The 19,368-nt window shown below is 43.7% G+C and overlaps 1 protein-coding gene across 2 annotated transcripts in view; it reads left to right on the top strand.

The window, feature by feature from the left end:
- The window catches only part of ADAMTS17 (ADAM metallopeptidase with thrombospondin type 1 motif 17), a 407,931-nt gene that overhangs the window by 362,466 nt on the left and 26,097 nt on the right, over window positions 1-19,368 (top strand). For both annotated transcript variants that reach the window (XM_073618375.1, XM_073618376.1), the window contains one exon: window positions 6,272-6,407. In XM_073618375.1, coding sequence (XP_073474476.1) covers window positions 6,272-6,407 — 136 coding nt within the window. The remainder of the gene's footprint in view (window positions 1-6,271; window positions 6,408-19,368) is intronic.

Consider the following 19,368-nt stretch of genomic DNA (forward strand, 5'->3'; position numbering starts at 1 on the left):
TATATACTGTGTTTGTAGATAGATAGATATACAGTTAGGTCCATATATACTTGGACACAGGCACAATTTTCATACTTTTGGCTCTGTATGCCACCAGAATAAAATTAAAACAAAACAATCCAAATTAATTTGAAGTGCAGACTTATGCCGCGTACACACGGTCGGACTTTTCGTCTACAAAAGTCCGACAGCCTGTCCGACAGACTTCCGACATACCTTCGGCGGACTTGCGGCAGACTTTCTTACGAACGGACTTGCCTACACACGACCACACAAAAGTCCGACGGATTCGTACGTGATGACGTACACCGGACTAAAATAAGGAAGTTCATAGCCAGTAGCCAATAGCTGCCCTAGCATGGGTTTTTGTCCGTCGGACTAGCACACAGACGAGCGGATTTCGGGGTCCGTCGTACTTACGACGTAAAGATTTGAAGCATGTTTCAAATCTAAAGTCCGTCGGATTTGAGGCTAAAAAAGTCCGTTGAAAGTCCGGAGAAGCCCACACACGATCGGATTACCAGCCAGCTTTAGTCCGTCAGCGTCCGTTGGACTTTTGTAGACGAAAAGTCTGACCGTGTGTACGCGGCATTACAGCTTTAATTCAAGGTGTTGAAATATCAAGTACAAATTTTAGGAACTGCAACCATTCATTTTTATACACAGTCCCCCCATTTTCAGGGGCTCAAAAGGTCTATCACCATCCAGTGTTCCTTTGGTCTAGCACCATCCAGTGTTCCTGTGGTCTAGCACCATCCAGTGTTCCTTTGGTCTAGCACCATCCAGTGTTCCTTTGGTCTAGCACCATCCAGTGTTCCTTTGGTCTAGCACCATCCAGTGCTCCTTTGGTCTATCACCATCCAGTGTTCCTTTGGTCTATCACCATCCGGTGTTCCTTTGGTCTATCACCATCTGGTGTTCCTGTGGTCTAGCACCATCCAGTGTTCCTGTGGTCTAGCACCATCCAGTGTTCCTTTGGTCTAGCACCATCCAGTGTTCCTTTGGTCTAGCACCATCCAGTGTTCCTTTGGTCTAGCACCATCCAGTGTTCCTTTGGTCTAGCACCATCCAGTGTTCCTTTGGTCTAGCACCATCCAGTGCTCATTTGGTCTATCACCATCCAGTGCTCCTTTGGTCTATCACCATCCAGTGTTCCTTTGGTCTATCACCATCTGGTGTTCCTTTGGTCTAGCACCATCCAGTGCTCATTTGGTCTATCACCATCCAGTGTTCCTTTGGTCTATCACCATCCAGTGTTCCTTTGGTCTAGCACCATCCGGTGTTCCTTTGGTCTAGCACCATCCAGTGTTCCTGTGGTCTAGCACCATCCGGTGTTCCTTTGGTCTAGCACCATCCGGTGTTCCTTTGGTCTAGCACCATCCGGTGTTCCTTTGGTCTAGCACCATCCGGTGTTCCTTTGGTCTAGCACCATCCGGTATTCCTTTGGTCTAGCACCATCCGGTGTTCCTTGGTCTAGCACCATCTGGTATTCCTTTGGTCTAGTACCATCCGGTGTTCCTTTGGTCTAGCACCATCCGGTGTTCCTTTTGGTCTAGCACCATCCGGTGTTCCTTTTGGTCTAGCACCATTCGGTGTTCCTTTTGGTCTAGCACCATCCGGTGTTCCTTTTGGTCTAGCACCATCCGGTGTTCCTTTTGGTCTAGCACCATCCGGTGTTCCTTTTGGTCTAGCACCATCCGGTGTTCCTTTTGGTCTAGCACCATCCAGTGTTCCTTTTGGTCTAGCACCATCCAGTGTTCTATTTGGTTTAGCACCATCCAGTGTTCTTTTGGTCTACACCATCCAGTGCAGTGTTAATTTCGTCGACTAAATGAATAATATTTTAGTCGACTAAAATACGACTAAGACTAAAACAATTGAGATGACTAAAATACGCTTAAAACTAAAATGGCATTTTAGTCAAAATACTAAAATTGAACTAAAACTAAAATGCCATTTTAGTCAAAAGACTAAGACTAAAACTAAATTTAAATTTGACTTCAAAATTAACACGCATTGTAGTGCATGTTCGTACCTTAATACCATAAATAATAACATATTATATTTTTCACTCCAGCAGTATATAATGCGTTTGGAAATTGTAGAGAAATGTTAACTAATGCATTACAATTAAATTATACCCATTCGATTTTAGACAACTAAAATTAGTTTGTCTACTAAAATCTACTGGAGATTTAGTTGACTAAATACAACTAAAACTAAAAAAATTGCATAAGACTAAATGGGACTAAATCTAAAATGGTATTTTAGTCCTAAGACTAAAACTAAATCAAAATTTGCTGCCAAAATTAACACTGATCCAATGTTGCTTTGGTCTAGCACCATCCAATGTTGCTTTGGTCTAGCACCATCCAGTGTTGCTTTTGGTTTAGCACCATCCAGTGTTGCTTTGGTCTAGCACCATCCAGTGTTGCTTTGGTCTAGCACCATCCAGTGTTGCTTTGGTTTAGCACCATCCAGTGTTGCTTTGGTCTAGCACCATCCAGTGTTGCTTTGGTCTAGCACCATCCAGTGTTGCTTTGGTCTAGCACCATCCAGTGTTGCTTTGGTCTAGCACCATCCAGTGTTGCTTTGGTCTAGCACCATCCAGTGTTGCTTTGGTCTAGCACCATCCAGTGTTGCTTTGGTCTAGCACCATCCAGTGTTGCTTTGGTCTAGCACCATCCAGTGTTGCTTTGGTCTAGCACCATCCAGTGTTGCTTTGGTCTAGCACCATCCAGTGTTGCTTTGGTCTAGCACCATCCAGTGTTGCTTTGGTCTAGCACCATCCAGTGTTGCTTTGGTCTAGCACCATCCAGTGTTGCTTTGGTCTAGCACCATCCAGTGTTGCTTTGGTCTAGCACCATCCAGTGTTGCTTTGGTCTAGCACCATCCAGTGTTGCTTTGGTCTAGCACCATCCAGTGTTGCTTTGGTCTAGCACCATCCAGTGTCCCTTTGATTAAACTAGGACCATCCAGTGTTCCTTTGATTGGTCTAGCACCATCCAGTGTTCCTTTGATTGGTCTAGCACCATCCAGTGTTCCTTTGATTGGTCTAGCACCATCCAGTGTTCCTTTGATTGGTCTAGCACCATCCAGTGTTCCTTTGATTGGTCTAGCACCATCCAGCGTTCCTTTGATTGGTCTAGCACCATCCAGCGTTCCTTTGATTGGTCTAGCACCATCCAGCGTTCCTTTGATTGGTCTAGCACCATCCAGCGTTCCTTTGATTGGTCTAGCACCATCCAGCGTTCCTTTGATTGGTCTAGCACCATCCAGCGTTCCTTTGATTGGTCTAGCACCATCCAGCGTTCCTTTGATTGGTCTAGCACCATCCAGCGTTCCTTTGATTGGTCTAGCACCATCCAGTGATCATTTGAAGGGAATAGCACCATAAAGTGTTCCTCTGATTGGTCTAGCTCCACAAACCAATCGGATCCATGTTGCATAGCTAATCCTTATTCACATGGCCGTATGCGTACACCCGTGCAAAGGGCTGTCTATGCCCGCATTGAAATGCACAGGTATTCCGTACATCCCCATGCAGACATTTCCCTTCTTGCCTTTAGCAACCCAGAAAATAGACTTTATCCTTTGCCAGCCTACAATAAGAGCGTGCTGTCAATGCTTCTCTGCCTAATAGGATGATGTACAGCGCTGAAGTCATGCAATATGTGGATGAGTTTGCTAAGCCTCCAAGACACGTGTGGGTAATGAGGACCGTCTTGCTCTGTGCACCAGATGCTTGTCCCATGTTGTTTCAGAATAAAAGTGCTTACAACGCAACAGATGCAAAGTACAATCGATACAAGAAGACACTGTGCTTTCACAATCGCACTACAGTGTGCTCATTAGAACACTTCCTATAAAAGCCGAATTGTCTTGGAAAGTCCTTCATAAACACATTCAAACAGATTTTATGATCGGCCATAAAATCCCCCGGTGAGTTATTTCTAAAGCAATTACGGGCAAATATACACTCGTCGGCCAAACACATTGCATGAAATGTCATGTTATTTGGCTTCCTTTGTTACGTTCGGCTTGTAGGGGGTATGCTATAAAAGTAGAGGAAAATGCACCGAGTTCTGTTTTAATTGTACGCACATTCAATTTTTTTATTTGTAAACTGTTTTTCTACCGTGCCGGTTTAAAGTATAATTAAAGGCAATTATTTTTTTTTTTTAGTTTTGAATAGAATACAAAGTGATCAGAGACCCTATAAATAAAAAAAAATTACGGCCGCTCATAGTGTACCCCGTCCATGTTTTTTGTGGACTTTACTGGTACAAAGAGGACTTGACACATAAAAAAAAGTACAAAATGTTTATTACAGGATTATATTTAAACCACAGTTTGAACACACTCCAGAAATGAATTCTATTTGTTACACAAAACCATATATACTATTCAGAACTGTCTTTGCCTATCATCGCCCAAGAGATCGACGCGTTTCACATTACTTGCTTCTTGAGGACTTTGCTTTCTTGGAGGCAAAGATGAATAGTCTAAGTTGAGAAATATATTCACAATCATTACGTGCAAATTATTATTATACAGGATTTATATAGCACCAACAGTTTACGCAGCGCTTTACAACTTCAGGGTAGACAGTCCAACTACAAAGCAGTAGGAATCAGAGGGCCCTGCTCATTAGTGCTTACAATCTTGGAGGGAGGGTCAAGAGATACAAGAGGTAATAACTGTGTGGCATGTGCTGATGGAGAAAATAAGTGGACAATTGTTAGGTGGGGACCAGATAGGCTTCTCTGAAGAGATGGGTTTTCAGGGATCATCTGAAAGTGGACAAAGTAGGACATATTTGGACAGATTGGGCTAGAGCATTCCAGAGGATGGGTGAGGCTCTGGTGAAGTCCTGGAGGTGAGCATGGGATGAGGTGACAAGGGAGTTAGAGAGCATGAGGTCTTGGGAGGAGCGAAGAGAAAGATTTGGTTGGTGTTTTGGGACTAGGTTTGTGATGTATCTCGGGGCCGAGTTGTGGATGGCTTTGTAAGTTATGGTTAGTATCTTGAATTTAATTTGTTGGTTGAGTGGCAGCCAATGAAGGGATTGGCAAAGAGGGGTAGCAGACGGCGAGCGGTTTGTAAGGTTGAGCCTGGCAAGCAGCGTTCATGGTGGACTGAAGGGGGGGTAGCCTATTTAAAGGTAAGAGGTACATTCATTTGGTTTTATTCGTTATTTTATGCATTTGTGGGATTTTGTACAATAAGTTTGTATGTATCATTTTGTATATGATTTATGTGGAATAAGCGCACCATTTTTTAACTTATTCACCTATTTAAAGGTAAGCCAATGAGGAGGGAGTTGCAGTAGTCGAGACGAGAGAAGACCAGGGAGTGGATTAGAAGCTTTGTGGTGTTGGTTAGGAAGGAGCGAATATTGGAGATGCATGAATTCATAGTACTAAAGTTGAGGACAGATCTGTGCAACTCACACATGGCTTCTAGATCAGAGAGTGGACTGGTGGCCGATGGGGCACGACGTGGTGACTCGGTCGGTCGATGATGTAACAGTTTGGCACCAACCTACCGCCGCACCCGCTAGACACTCCTAGTCGGGCAATGCACTTCCGGCGGAGTATCGTGGCGCGAGCAGCTGATGATCTCACAGGCTGGCAACAACTCACCTCGGCATTCGCCTGTGCATCCCCACCAGGTGGCAGCCAACCAGGCCAATACTAATTGCATCATAATCGCCACTCCTCCTCCACTTGTCCAATGCGCATGCGCCCCGGGCAGACCAGACACACACACACCGATATACTACCACCCAAATAAGATACAACCTAATCACCGCCATGATTAGAGGCCCCGTCAATTTTTCTTGCTGTCCCTGTCCCCCATTACTGAGATTCAGCTTCTCTGTTTGTTCCAGTGCCTATTATAGCTGAGAGTGAAAGAAAATTCCAAAATTTTGGTTGTCACCAGAACAGGAATAGAGGGCAAATCTTCTAATGGAGACACTATTTCTGGTGACGACCAGGGATTTCCTCCGACTTTATGTTTTGGCAATGGGACAGGAAGTGAATGTAAACTCCCCAATGGGACACAGAGGGCAAAAATGTTAAAAAAAAAAAAAAAAAAAACGTACAGGTGTTAGAATCCTTCTTTACTCTATCCAAAATGAAAAAAAGTGTGCCACGTTCTATTTTAAACCTGGTTGGCTGGTATCAGCCAATTTTTTTTTTTTAATATTTATGTGGATTCACTCACGTTTGACGTCTTTTTATTTTTATTTATTTTTTTTTATCAGGTGAACGGAAGACTATTGTGTCCTGTACAAAGCTGGTAAACAAGACCATGCTAATTGTGAATGAGAGCTTGTGCCTTCATGTGCCGCGCCCTGCCCCACAGGTGCGGAAGTGCAACACACATCAGTGTCAGTCCAGGTGGGTCATGTCCTTGACACTTACAGCCTGTCTACTATGTTCTTCTGTTCTACAAACTTTAAAGCAACTGTAATTCTGAAACTGGGTTCTGGCTTGTCAGTATGTTCATATTGAGGACTGGGTGGTCACCATCTATATTGTGGTCAGGCTTTTCCTAAAGACAAATCTTCCTAGAAACATGTATGCTTGGATCAGCTGAATGTGCATCGGCATTGTACACTGGTTTTACCGAAAGTAATGGAAAAGTGGGCTTGACTTTTTTATTAACCTTTTCTGGACCGCCCATATAGCAGATACCTTGGATTACGAGCATAATCCCTTCCAGGAGAATGCTTGTAATCCAAAGCACTCGCATATCGAAGAGAGTTTCCCTATTGAAGTCAATGGAAATGAAGATAATTCGTTCCGCATTGACTTCTATTGCATGCAATACTGCATGTGGCCAGAGGTGGGGGGGGGGGCACCGAAGAGTCTCGGAAATACTCGGGGACAACTCAGCTGAACTCGGAAAAAGCCTCGGAAACACTCGGGAACAGAGCATTTCCGAGTATTTCCAAACCGCTCTGAGTGTCACCGTCGCCCCCCGCACCTCTGACCAAATGCGGTACTACACACCCCATTAGCATGAATTCTGCTAGTTTTGCGAGACAACACTCGCAAATCAAGTCACAATTTTAAAAAAAGAGAGCTGCTCGTCTTTCAAAACGCTCGTTAACCGCGTTATTTGGTAACCAAGGTTCCACTGCTACAGGGTGGCCATTCTGTGCAGGTGTATATATACCTGATTCTGCACTTCCGCCTACAGGGGGCGCACATGTGCAGCCGCCGGGCCGATTTTGTGATTACTGACAGCAGAATCAAATCTTCAGGTGCCGGGCAATGGATGTCCACCGACATCTGCCAATAGCCAGGCAGAGAAACAGAATGGAGCTCTGCCTATGTAAACAAGGCAGAGCTCTGTTCTGACAGGGGAGAAAGGCATGGATTTTGTGCCCCTGCAAAGCAGGGAATAAAATCCATCTCTTCCCCTAGTAAAATCAGCACATACAGTACACAAAAACACTGGTTAGGCACACACTTAAATCCTTTGATCGCCCTAGATGTTTAACCCTTTCACGGCAAGTGTCATTAGTACAGTGACAGTGCATATTTTTAGCACTGACCACTGTATTAGTGTCACTGGTTCCGACAAAATGTCAGCACCCAAAAGTCACTGATGGCCGCCATTGCTAGTATAGAAAAAATAAAATTTCTATAACTAGATACCATAGTTTGTAGACGCTATAACGTTCATGTAAACCAATCAATATTCACTTATTGGGCTTTTTTTTTACCAAAAATATGTAGCAGAATACATATCGGCCTAAATTTATGAAGAAAATTCGTTTTTTTTTTTTAAATTTTTGTTGGATATGTTTTATAGCAGAAAGCAAAAAATATTGTTTTTTGTTTGTTTTTTTTCAAAGTTTTCGGTCTTTTTTTGTTTATAGTGCAAAAAATAAAAACAGCAGAGGTGAACAAATACCACCAAAAGAAAGCTCTATTTTTGGGGAAAAAAATTACATAAATCTTATTTGGGTACAGCATTGCATGACCGCGCAATTGTCCGATAAAATAACACAGGGCTATATCGGAAAAAATGGCCTTGTCATGAAGGGGGGGTAAATCTTTGGGGGGTCAAGTGGTTAACCCCTTGACAGCAACCTCACACAAATATGCAGCCCCATTGAATTGGGCTTTTTTTTCCGTGGGGCCGCATATTTGCCTATCTTCCTTTGTGCTGGAACATGCTCCCAGTACTCAGAGACCAGGGTCTTACCTGAGAGCCCCGAGCCTTTTACTAAAGATTGGAGCCTGGAATACCTGTTTCCAGGTCACCTGATCGCTATGATAGCCTCTGATTGGCTACCACTGTGATCAGTCACTGTGAAGCCCAGCCCCTGTGTTTTCTCTTGAATGGAGGAGAGAAATACATTGTATCTCTTTCCTTGTAGAGAAAGAAAAAAATAAAATACAAAAAAATGCCTACATCAAGGTTTAATCTAGGTCAGTGCCAGGGATAGTGTTTCGGTCAGGGTCAGTATTTTATTTTTTTTTAAATGAGTGTCAGTGTGTTTTAGGTAGGATAAGAAAAAAAAAATGAAAAATGCGCACTATTGTTTCTGGGCTGTGCTAGCAACAACTAACATACACATATGTGGTATCACTGCGATCGTCAGGAGTGGGAGCATTTATTTTGGGTTGTTGTTTGGTGGAAGGTTATGATAGCAGCAAGAAATATACAGCTAAATACAAAAAGAAATGTAATTCTAAAAGTCTAATTCACCCCAAAGGTGTTCTATCAGGTTGAGGTTAGGACTCTGTGCAGGCCAGTCAAGTTTCTCCACCTTAAACTCGTTCATTCATGTCTTTATGGGCCTTGCTTTGTGCACTGGTCCAAATCATTTGGTGGAGGGGGGATTATGGTGTGGGGTTGTTTTGCAGGGGTTGGGCTTGGCCCCTTAGTTCCAGTGAAGGGAACTCATAAGGCATCAGCATACAAGACATTTTGGACAATGCCATGCTCCCAACTTTGTGGGAACAGTTTGGGGATGGATCCTTCCTGTTTCAACATGACTGCGCACAAAGATAGGTCCATAAAGACATGGATGAGCGAGTTTGGGGTTGAGGAACTTGACTGGCCTGCACAGAATCTCTCCAGAAATGTTCAATAGGGTTCAAGTCAGGGCTCTGGCTGGGCCACCCTGTGACATTCACAGAGTTGTCCCTAAGCCACTCCTGTGTTGTCTTGGCTGTGTGCTTAGGATCATTGTCATGTTGGAAGGTGAACCTTTTGGCCCAGTCGGAGGTCCTGAGCGCTGTGGAACAGGCTTCCATTGAGGATATCTCTGCTCCATTCAGGTTTCCCTCTACCCTGATCAGTCTTCCAGTCCCTGCTGCTGAAAAACATCCCCCACAGCATGATGCTGCCACCACCAGGCTTCACTGTTGGGATGGCATTGGGCAGGTGGTGATTAGTGCCTGGTTTCCTCCAGACATAACGTTTAGAATTCAGGTCAGACAGTTCAATCTTGGTTTCATCAGATGAGAGAATCTTGTATGGTACTCCAGGTTGAAAGCACTCAACACTGAACTCTTGAATTGTCTGGAGCACTTGTCCATTTTGCAGTGTAAAACTCGATCACACATTGTAGGGACTGGACCCTGAGAGCTCCACATATATCCAAGGCCACAAGATCAACAAGTTGCATTCCAGATGGCCAGTATGATGCGGGTCCAGACCTCTGTCCGGGTCCCTTTATTAAGACGCTGAAAAGTGTACAGAGGTGGAAATGAAGAGACAGGAAGACCATTGAAAAATGCAGAAGGAAGCCATTTTGCAGGGTTTAAAGTGGATTTTTCATGTAATCTTGACATTTTACCGGCATGCTTGCCGAGTCATGTGAAATCGGGTTGTCACTAATGGTTCAAGTCAATGCGGTACTACAGGTTGAGAGCACTCAACACTAAAATCTTAAATTATATGGTGCACATGTCCATTTTGCAGTGGTAAACCCAATCGCACATTGTAGGGATTTGACCCTGAGAGCTCCACATATGTCCAACACCACAAGGTCAGCAAGTTGCATTCCAGATGGCCAACTTGACGCAGGACCAGACTCTTGTCCAGGTCCATTTGTTAAGACTCTAAAAAGTGGTCAGAGGTGGAAATGAGGAGAAAGAGGGCAATTAAATGCAGAAGGAAACCATTTCGCAGTCTTTAAAATGAGTTTAAAGTGGACTTTTCATGTACTCTTGACATTTTTTGGGACATGCAAGTGCAGCTATAAAGCTAAAAGATATATAAAAAGAAATGTTTACGGCGTGTATGCAGACCATATATAATTTGACTGATTTCTAATCCTTTTTACTAGGCCAGCCGACGCTTTGATGTGTTTTCATTAGCAGGTGTTAAATTATTTAGAGCAAGTGCTGGTTTAACGCTCCTTCTCGTTCCCAGACCCCTCTCACCTTTTACGGTCTCCTTAGCTCGGGTGTACAGAGCTCTATGAAAGTGCTGAAATTCTTGGAGACTTGGCAGCTCTGTATCACATCGACATACCGCATTCCCACGCTGGCTGACCACATTCACACTTCCAGTGCCGCTCTCGGGATCTCTGTCAGCAGAGTGGTTTCTGTCTTAAACCTCCAGATAAAGTCTCACTTTTCCAGCGGCTTTTCCATCTCCAGGTACTAAACCCGCTGACTCCGCAGATCTCGGTTCCAGAAGCCGCTCAGGCTTCCTTTTTTTTTCTGGATCTGACTTGACAGTTCCCACAATTCCGCCCACTCTCTGACTGCGCTGCACATGTCGGAGTTTTGACATCTCTATAAAAGTTACTACTGTTGGTTGGTCATGGAATGAAAACAGTCCTTAAAGACCTTCTGGTTTCCATTGAGCGCTCATAAAACGAGTTCTAATGAAAGAGAGCGTGTTTATAAAATACCTGCAGGGAAAAAAGGATGAAGAAGCGGTCACCGATCACGTTATATCAAGGATGGAATTGTAAGTTGGAAAGTAGACACTGACTGCAACTGCTGTTGAAATAATCAGAGTTTATATTATGGCCAGTTCAGTGTGGTTTTATGTTACAAACTGCAAAATGCCCCATCGGCAAGTTTCTTAAAAGACGCACACACGATAGATAGATAGATAGATAGATAGATAGATAGATAGATAGATAGATAGATAGATAGAGATATCTAGATACATCCATCTATCAATCAATCTATCAGCCCTCAAATTTTTCACTCGCCTGCTCGCGCTTGGCGAGTGGAAAAAAACTTGAGGACGAGTGTGGGGCTCCCTTGGAGAGGGGCGAGCGCCGCCGGATCACACAGAGCAGGGATCTCCCGCTGTGACACAGCTTGGATTTGAGTTGCCCGGCAGCCGCTGTCAGACAAATTCCCACCTCCTGGACAGGCTCCTATGATGGACAACATACTGGTCAAATGCCAGGAAATTGAAGCAGTGTTATGTCTATCATAGAAGCTGGTCCAGGAGGGGGGACTTCGTTTGACTGCGGCCACCAGGCAATTCAAATCCAAGCTGTGTTACAGTGGGAGATCCCCACTCTGTGTGATCCGGTCGGCTCTCCTCTCTCTAATCCTTGTGCACTGATGAGGCTGCATTGATGGGCACTGAGGAGGCTGCATTGATGGGCACTGAGGAGGCTGCATTGATGGGCACTGAGGAGGCTGCATTGATGGGCACTGAGGAGGCTGCATTGATGGGCACTGAGGAGGCTGCATTGATGGGCACTGAGGAGGCTGCATTGATGGGCACTGAGGAGGCTGCATTGATGGGCACCGAGGAGGCTGCATTGATGGGCACCGAGGAGGCTGCATTGATGGGCACCGAGGAGGCTGCATTGATGGGCACCGAGGAGGCTGCATTGATGGGCACCGAGGAGGCTGCATTGATGGGCACTGATGAGGCTGCTTTGATGGGCACTGTTGGGACAGCACTGATAGGCTGCACTGATGGGCTCTGATAGGCTGCATTGATGGGCACTGCTGAGGCTGCACTGGTGGGCACTGATAAAGCTGTTAATATTTATTTTTGTAACTTAATTCTGCATAAAAACATTTAACAGTGTCATTTCATGAGATAATTTATGAGGGCGTGTTTAGGGACGGGGCAGGGTAGAGGCTGGGTGGGGCAACTAGTGGCGAGTAACTCTTAAGCCCTGGCTAGTAGCTCAAGACTTGAAATTTTGAGCCCTGTATATGTAAACTATATTGTCAAAAGTGTTGGGACGCCTGCCTTTACACACACATGAACTTTAGTGGCATCCCAGTCATAGTCCGTAGGGTTCAATATTGAGTTGGCCCAACCTTTGCAGCTATAACAGCTTAAACTCTTCTGGGAAGCCCATCCACAAGGTTTAGGAGGGTGTCTATGGGAATGTTTGACCATTCTTCCAGAAGAGCATTTGTGAGGTCAGGCACTGATGTTGGACAAGAAGGCCTCGCTGCTCGAATTCATCACAAAGGTGTTCTATCTGGTTGGGGTCAGGACTCTGTGCAGGCCAGTCAAGTTCCTCCACCTCAAACTTTCTCATCCATGACTGCGCACCTTGCTTTGTGCACTGGTGCACAGTCATGTTGGAACAGGAAGGGGCCATCCCCAAACTGTTCCCACAAAGTTGGAAGCATGAAATTGTCCAAAATATCTTTGTATGCTGACGCCTTAAGAGTTCCCTTCACTGGAACTAAGGGGCCAAGACCAACCCCTGAAAAACAACCCCACACCATAATCCCCCCTCCACCAAATGATTTGGACCAGTGCACAAAGCAAGGTCTATAAAGACATGGATGAGCGAGTTTGGGGTGGAGGAACTTGATGGTCCTGACCTCAACCCGATAGAACACCTTTGGGATGAATTAGAGTGAAGACTGCGGGCCAGGCCTTCTTGTCCAACATCAGTGCCTGACCTCACAAATGTGCTTCTGGAAGAATGGTCAAACATTCCCATAGACACACTCCTAAACCTTGTGGACGGCCTTCCCAGAAGAGTTGAAGCTGTTATAACTGCAAAGGGTGGGCCAACTCAATATTGAACCCTACGGACTAAGACTGGGATGCCATTAAAGTTCAAGTGCGTGTAAAGACAGGCGTTCCCAATGCTTTTGGTAATATATAGCCCCCTCTGAAATATATGTACCATGACTACCATGCTGTCTTTATAGTGACTTGCATTGGGTCTGGTTTAACCTCCAACCTTTGTGAATGGAGTTTTTGCATTGAGCGATTCCAGTATAATTTAGAAAATATAAACCTTTCCATGGCCTAGTTTGTAGAAAGAGAGTGATTTATTTAAAGGAAGCCTGGGCTGTTTAGACACGGGGTAGGTGAAGTTCAGCCTTTTAACTTTTGTCTTCATAGAAAGGATCTTTTTCTGTTTCTTACTGCAGTGGAAATAAAAACTGAAACCCAATACGCCAGATCCCTCGCAGGGCCGTCCTGTGAATGGCGAGCTTTGTGTGCGAGCCTCGAGCGTACGTCCGGGGGATGTGAAACAACCTCAAATCCCTGAGAGTTTAGTTCCAGGCGGTGGTGAATAGAAGAGCTCACACTTGCCGTGACAGAAGGGATTAGAAGGAGAAGATTGAAATTGGCATGGATTCCAAGAGTTGTCCTATTCTCCAAGTGGGATCTTCTGCTATTATTACATGCCGAGCTGGTGGTTTTATTACTCATCTCTTTTATATGTAACATAGTATCCACTAAATGACTATGTGAAGGGTCACGGCCATTGTTTCCTTTTCAAATTCTATTATTTAGCAAAGCGAAAGTATCTTTATATATCTATAGGGGTATGCATGGTGCCATTTAGAGATGTAAGGAACACCCTTTTGTAATTTTGCATAAGCAACGGACGCAGATGATTTGAATTTTCTGTGTCATTACCCTCAGGAGTGTGGGAGGGGGGGAGTCAGAAAATGGTTTCATATATTAGGACTTGCGTCTCAGTATGATCTTTAGGACCTGCCTGTTGGGTTCCAATTAAGGGGCAAAACGGACACACTCTGAGCTTTTTTTCTTTTTTTTTGTAAATTATTATTATACAGGATTTATATAGCACCAACAGTTTGCGCAGCGCTATACAACATGATGGCAGACAGTACACTTACAATACAAATCAATACAGGAGGGATCAGAGGGCCCTGCTCCTTAGAGCTTACAATCTAGAAGAGTGGGTCAATTGGAAGAAAAGGTAATAACTGTGGGGGGATGAGCTGATGGAGAAATGAAAATACAGTTGTTAGGTGTTGGTAGGATAGGCTTCTCTGAAGAGAAGGGTTTTCAGGGATCGTCTAAAAGCTAATAGAGTAGGAGATAAGCGGACAGATTGGGGTAAGGCATTCCATAGGATTGGAGAGGCTTTGGAACAGTCCTGTAGGTGAGGAGGGAGCTAGAGAGCAGAAGGTCTTGAGAGGAAGGAAGAGAAGGAGTAGGTTGGTATTTAGAGACTAGGCTGGTGATGTAGCTGGGGGTGAAATGCTTTGGTTTAACCATTAGATTTGGACCAAACAATATAGCATTTGACACAATATACAAAAACCCACCAAAACGTCAAAGGAAATTATCTAAAATACAATTCAGTGTACTCAACCTTGGACATTAATAAAAAGAAAGGGCCAACTTGGTTTCCAAGTCTTGTTTTTTTTTGTTTTTTGTTTTTTACTGTTATTATACAGCAGTTATCTCCAAACTGCGGACTGCGGGGCCTGCCCTTACCCCGGCTTTTGGGGCAGTAATCTTCTACTGACACCAACAATTGGGCATTATTCCTGCCACTGACACCTGCAGTAGGGCAACTGTTATTCCAACCAACACCTACAATAGGGCACTATTCCTCCTACTGACACCAACGATTGAGCACTATACTTTCCATTGACACCAATGATAGGGCACTATTCCTTCCACTGACACCAAAGATGGGGCACTATTCCTCCCACTGACACCAAAGATGGGGCACTATTCCTTCCACTGACCCCAACACCGAGGCACCATTCCTCCCACTGGCACCAAAGATGGGGCACTATTCCTCCCACTGACACCAAAGATGGGGCACTATTCCTCCCACTGATACCAATGATGGGGCACTATTCCTCCCACTGACACCAATGATGGGGCACTAGTCCCTCCACTGACACCAAAGTTGGGGCACTATTCCTCCCACTGACACCAAAGATAGGGCACTATTCCTTCCACTGACCCCAACACCGAGGCACTATTCCTCTCACTGATACTAATGATGAGGCACTATTCCTCCCACTGACACCAATGATGAGGCACTATTCCTCCCACTGACACCAATGATGGGGCACTATTCCTTTGACTGACTCCATTCATAGGGCACTATTCCTTCCACGGACACCAACGATGATACACTATTTCTTTCTCTAAAACCAACAAGACTCTACTTTCAATGACAGGCCACTATTCCTTTCACTGACACCAACAATGGGGCACTGTACCTCCCACTAATGCCAATGATGGGGCACTATCCTTTCACCTGCACCACAGCATTTTCTTATCTGCTTTCAATCCAGTAGAACAATGTATTTTTGGTATGGATTCCCATCATTTTGGGACGAGAGAACAAAGTCTTCCATTTGCCTAATATCTTGTTCTTTGCACATCCTCCGGGATATTGGGGGGGAGAGGGATCTGTCCATTGCAAGTGAACTGAGCTTCTAAGTCCTAAGCTGGCCATACACCAGTAGAATTTCCTTCAAGCGATCTTACGGAAATTCTGGAATCTCAGATGCATTAACCATTTGCCTGCCGGGCACTGTCACCCCCCTTCCTGCCCAGGCCAATTTTCAGCTTTCAGCGCAGACACACTTTGAATGACAATTGCGTGGTCAATGCTACACTGTACAAAAATTACATTTTTATCATTTTTTTTCACACAAACAGAGCTTTCTTTTGGTGGTATTTCTCACTCTGTCAGTGTGAGGAGAGCACTTCCTTGTTTACATGTGACCAGCTGTGATTGGACGCATCCGATCACATGGGTAAAGAGCCTTGTCATCAGCTCTCTACTAAGATTGGGGGGGGTCGCAACGTGTCCTAGAAACACGGCGTGATCGCCGCGCGCTGTCATATGACGCCGTTTCAGAACGAGAGTGCGCCCCCCACCGTCATTTTACTATCCGGGGGGGGGGGGGGGCGGGGGGAGTGGTTAAACAGGTTCTTTGGTGCTAAATCATGCAAATTACAATTTGTACATTTGTTCCCGAATGAAAAACCTCATTCAAGTAGAATTTTTGTTTTGAGAAGAACATTTTCTGTCCTGCCCTTTTTAAATTCTTCCATCACTACAGTTGAAAGCGAATGTCGATTTGACCCCCACTAACCATCAGAAAATCCAACGATCGTTCCAAAAATGAAGCTTTTCTAGCAGAATTCTGCTGGCGTATGACCAGCCTTAAGTAATATATTACCCGTGTTGAGGTAGAAGACATATTAGCATATCCTTTATTACAGAGGAGCTCCGGTCAGATTAAAAAAAAAATAAAAGTCAGTAGCTGGAAATGTAATACACAGATATCAGTCCGGGTGTCCAGCACTGTCCTCACCCGGACCGGTTCTTCACTATTCTTCGGATCTCTGGCGCCACCGTCCTGCATGTGGGAAGCTGGCTGGGACTTATCGATATTTCACAGCCAACTGTTGGTTTAAGGGTCGGTTCACATCACAAAAACGCACTCCAGATCCGTTCCGGATTCTGCATGTGCGTTTTTTTTTTTAGCGTGTTTGATGCATTTCTGGATGCATTCCAGATACTTTTTTTCTTTCTTTTTTTTTTTTTTTTTTTTTCACTGTACTGGGGTCCGGTGCGTTTTTGATGCGTTCCAGTGCGTTTTTGATTAATTTTGTCAAGTTTCAAAACAGTCTAGGAAAAATGCAGCGTGTTCTACTTTATTTTTCACTTTTCTGTAACACATGAACTGACCGCACTGGTGTGAACTATGCCATTGGAACCATACGACCTACTTTCTATGCATTTTTGATGCAGAAAAAAAAAACGCACTGGACTGCATGTGGTGTGAACTAACCCTAAATAAGGACGTGTGTTTTTCAGTGCGTTTTTTTTTTTTGTGTTTTAGGTGCGTTTTTGATGTGTTTTACCACGTTCAGTGCAGAAAAAAATGCGGCATGTCTTTTTTTTTTTTTTTTTTTTTTTTTCCACTGGAACTGGAGTGCACTGATGTGAATTATGCCATTGAAAACCATATAACCTAATTTCCATACATTTTTGATGCAGAAAAAAAAATGCTGCATGTGGTGTGAACTAACCCTAAATAAGGACATGTTTTTCAGTGCGTTTTTGGTGTGTTTTAGGTGCGTTTTTGATGCGTTTTACCACGTTCCAATATAGTTCAGAAAAATGTGGCATGTTCTACTTTTTTTTTTTTTTCTGAAACTGGAATTGGAGCGTACTGGTGTGAACTATGCCATTGAAAACAATATAACCTAATTTCCATACATTTTTCATGCAGAAAAAAAAATGCACTGGACTGCATGTGGTGTGAACTAACCCTAAATAAGGACGTGTGTTTTTTCAGTGCGTTTTTGGTGTGTTTTAGGTGCGTTTTTGATGCATTTTACCACGTTCCAGTATAGTTCAGAAAAAATGCGGCATGTCTACTTTTTTTTTTTTTTTCCCTGAAACTGGAATTGTTTCAAAAAATGCACTGGACTGCATGTGGTGTGACTGGCCCTTAATCATCATTCAGGAAAAAAATATTAAGGGCTGGTTCACACCACAAAAACGCACTCCAGATCCATTCCGGGTGCAATTCTGCATGCGCATTTTAACCCATTTTTGGTGCATTTTTTAATGCATTTTCAGATGCATTGTAGGTGCTTTTTTTTTTCTCTCACTATACTAGGGCCCAGTGCATTTTTGATGTGTTTCACTGCGTTTTTGAAGCGTTTTATTGCATTCCAGTAAAGTCCGGTGCAGGAAAGAAGCAGCATGTTATACTTTTTTTTTTTCTGGAACTGATGGCACTGGTGTGAACTATGCCATTGAAAACCATATAACCCACTATCCATGCGTTTTTGAAGCAGAAAAATGTGTTTGGGTGCGTTTTTGATGTGTTTTCCCACATTCCAGTACAGTTCAGTGCAGAAAAAATGCAGCATGCTCTACTTTTTTTTTTTTTCTGGAACGCGCTGGAATTGACTGCACTGGTGTGAACTCTGCCATTGAAACCCATATAATCTACTATCCATGCGTTTTGGTTTGATGCAGAAAAAATTCATTGCACTACATGGGGTGTGAACTTTCCCTTAATCATTATTCAGGAAAAATAATATTAAGGACCCATTTACACCACAAAAATGCACTCCAGATCCGTTCTGGATGCGTTTCTGCATGCGCTTTTTTTAATGCGTCTGGTGCATTTTTGATGTGTTTCCAGATGCATTTCAGGTGCTTTTTTTCCTGTTTTTTTTTTTTTTTTTTCACTATACTAGGGTCCAGTGTGTTTTTGATGCATTTCAGTGCATTTTTAATGCGTTTTATTGGGTTCCAGTACAGTCCAGCGCAGAAAAAAATGCAGCATTACTTACTTTTTTTTTTGTTTTTTTTTTTTTTTTGTTTTTTTTTTTGTTTTTTTCGGAACACACTGGAACTGACCCCACTGGTGTGTACTATGCCATTAAAAATCATATATGTGTTTTTGATACAGATAAAAATGCACTGGACTGCATGGGGTGTCAACCTGATCCTTAATTAATAATTATTCAGGAAAAAAATATTAAGGGCTGGTTCCTGCCGGATTCAGCCTGTGCCTTTTTAATCTGCATCCAAAGCACATGCACAGTGTTTTCCATGTATTCCAGTGGCCCTAGTTCACACAAGTGCAGTCAACAAAAGTAGAGCCTGCTTCATTTTATTTTGTATGGAATGCAGCAAAACTCATGTAACATGTAAATGCATCAAAAACACTGGAACGTACAATGTCTTGAGATTTTTCAAAAAGACTCAAAAAAATAAAAAAAGGGGGGGAAACGCACTGAAACTGCATCAAAAAACACACCTGTAATGCAAAAATTGCGATGTGCACCATGCAAAATTCACTGGTCATCTTTTGCTATTTTAGAGAATCGCCCCACACGGTCTAAAAAGTGCCGTGCTTGCAATGGTGAAATACTGCCATCTCCTGGTATGTCTGGGTAATGGCGATATTACTGTCCAAGTCAAACACCGGAGGCTGCTGCTGGATAAAAGCTCTTGAAGCCTCTTTGTCTGGATTGTGAAGTACCTGCAGTTGGCATGTTTTCCGCTTCCTTCACAGTCTTGGTGCCTCTAGTTTATATAAAGTCCCATTGTTATTGGGAACATGTGCGGGTCAGCTGTGAGGCTGCTGATGATGTGGTTTGCTGGTGTTGAAG

This window comes from Aquarana catesbeiana, linkage group LG03 (assembly GCF_042186555.1).
Source record: "Aquarana catesbeiana isolate 2022-GZ linkage group LG03, ASM4218655v1, whole genome shotgun sequence".
Classification (NCBI taxonomy): domain Eukaryota; kingdom Metazoa; phylum Chordata; class Amphibia; order Anura; family Ranidae; genus Aquarana; species Aquarana catesbeiana.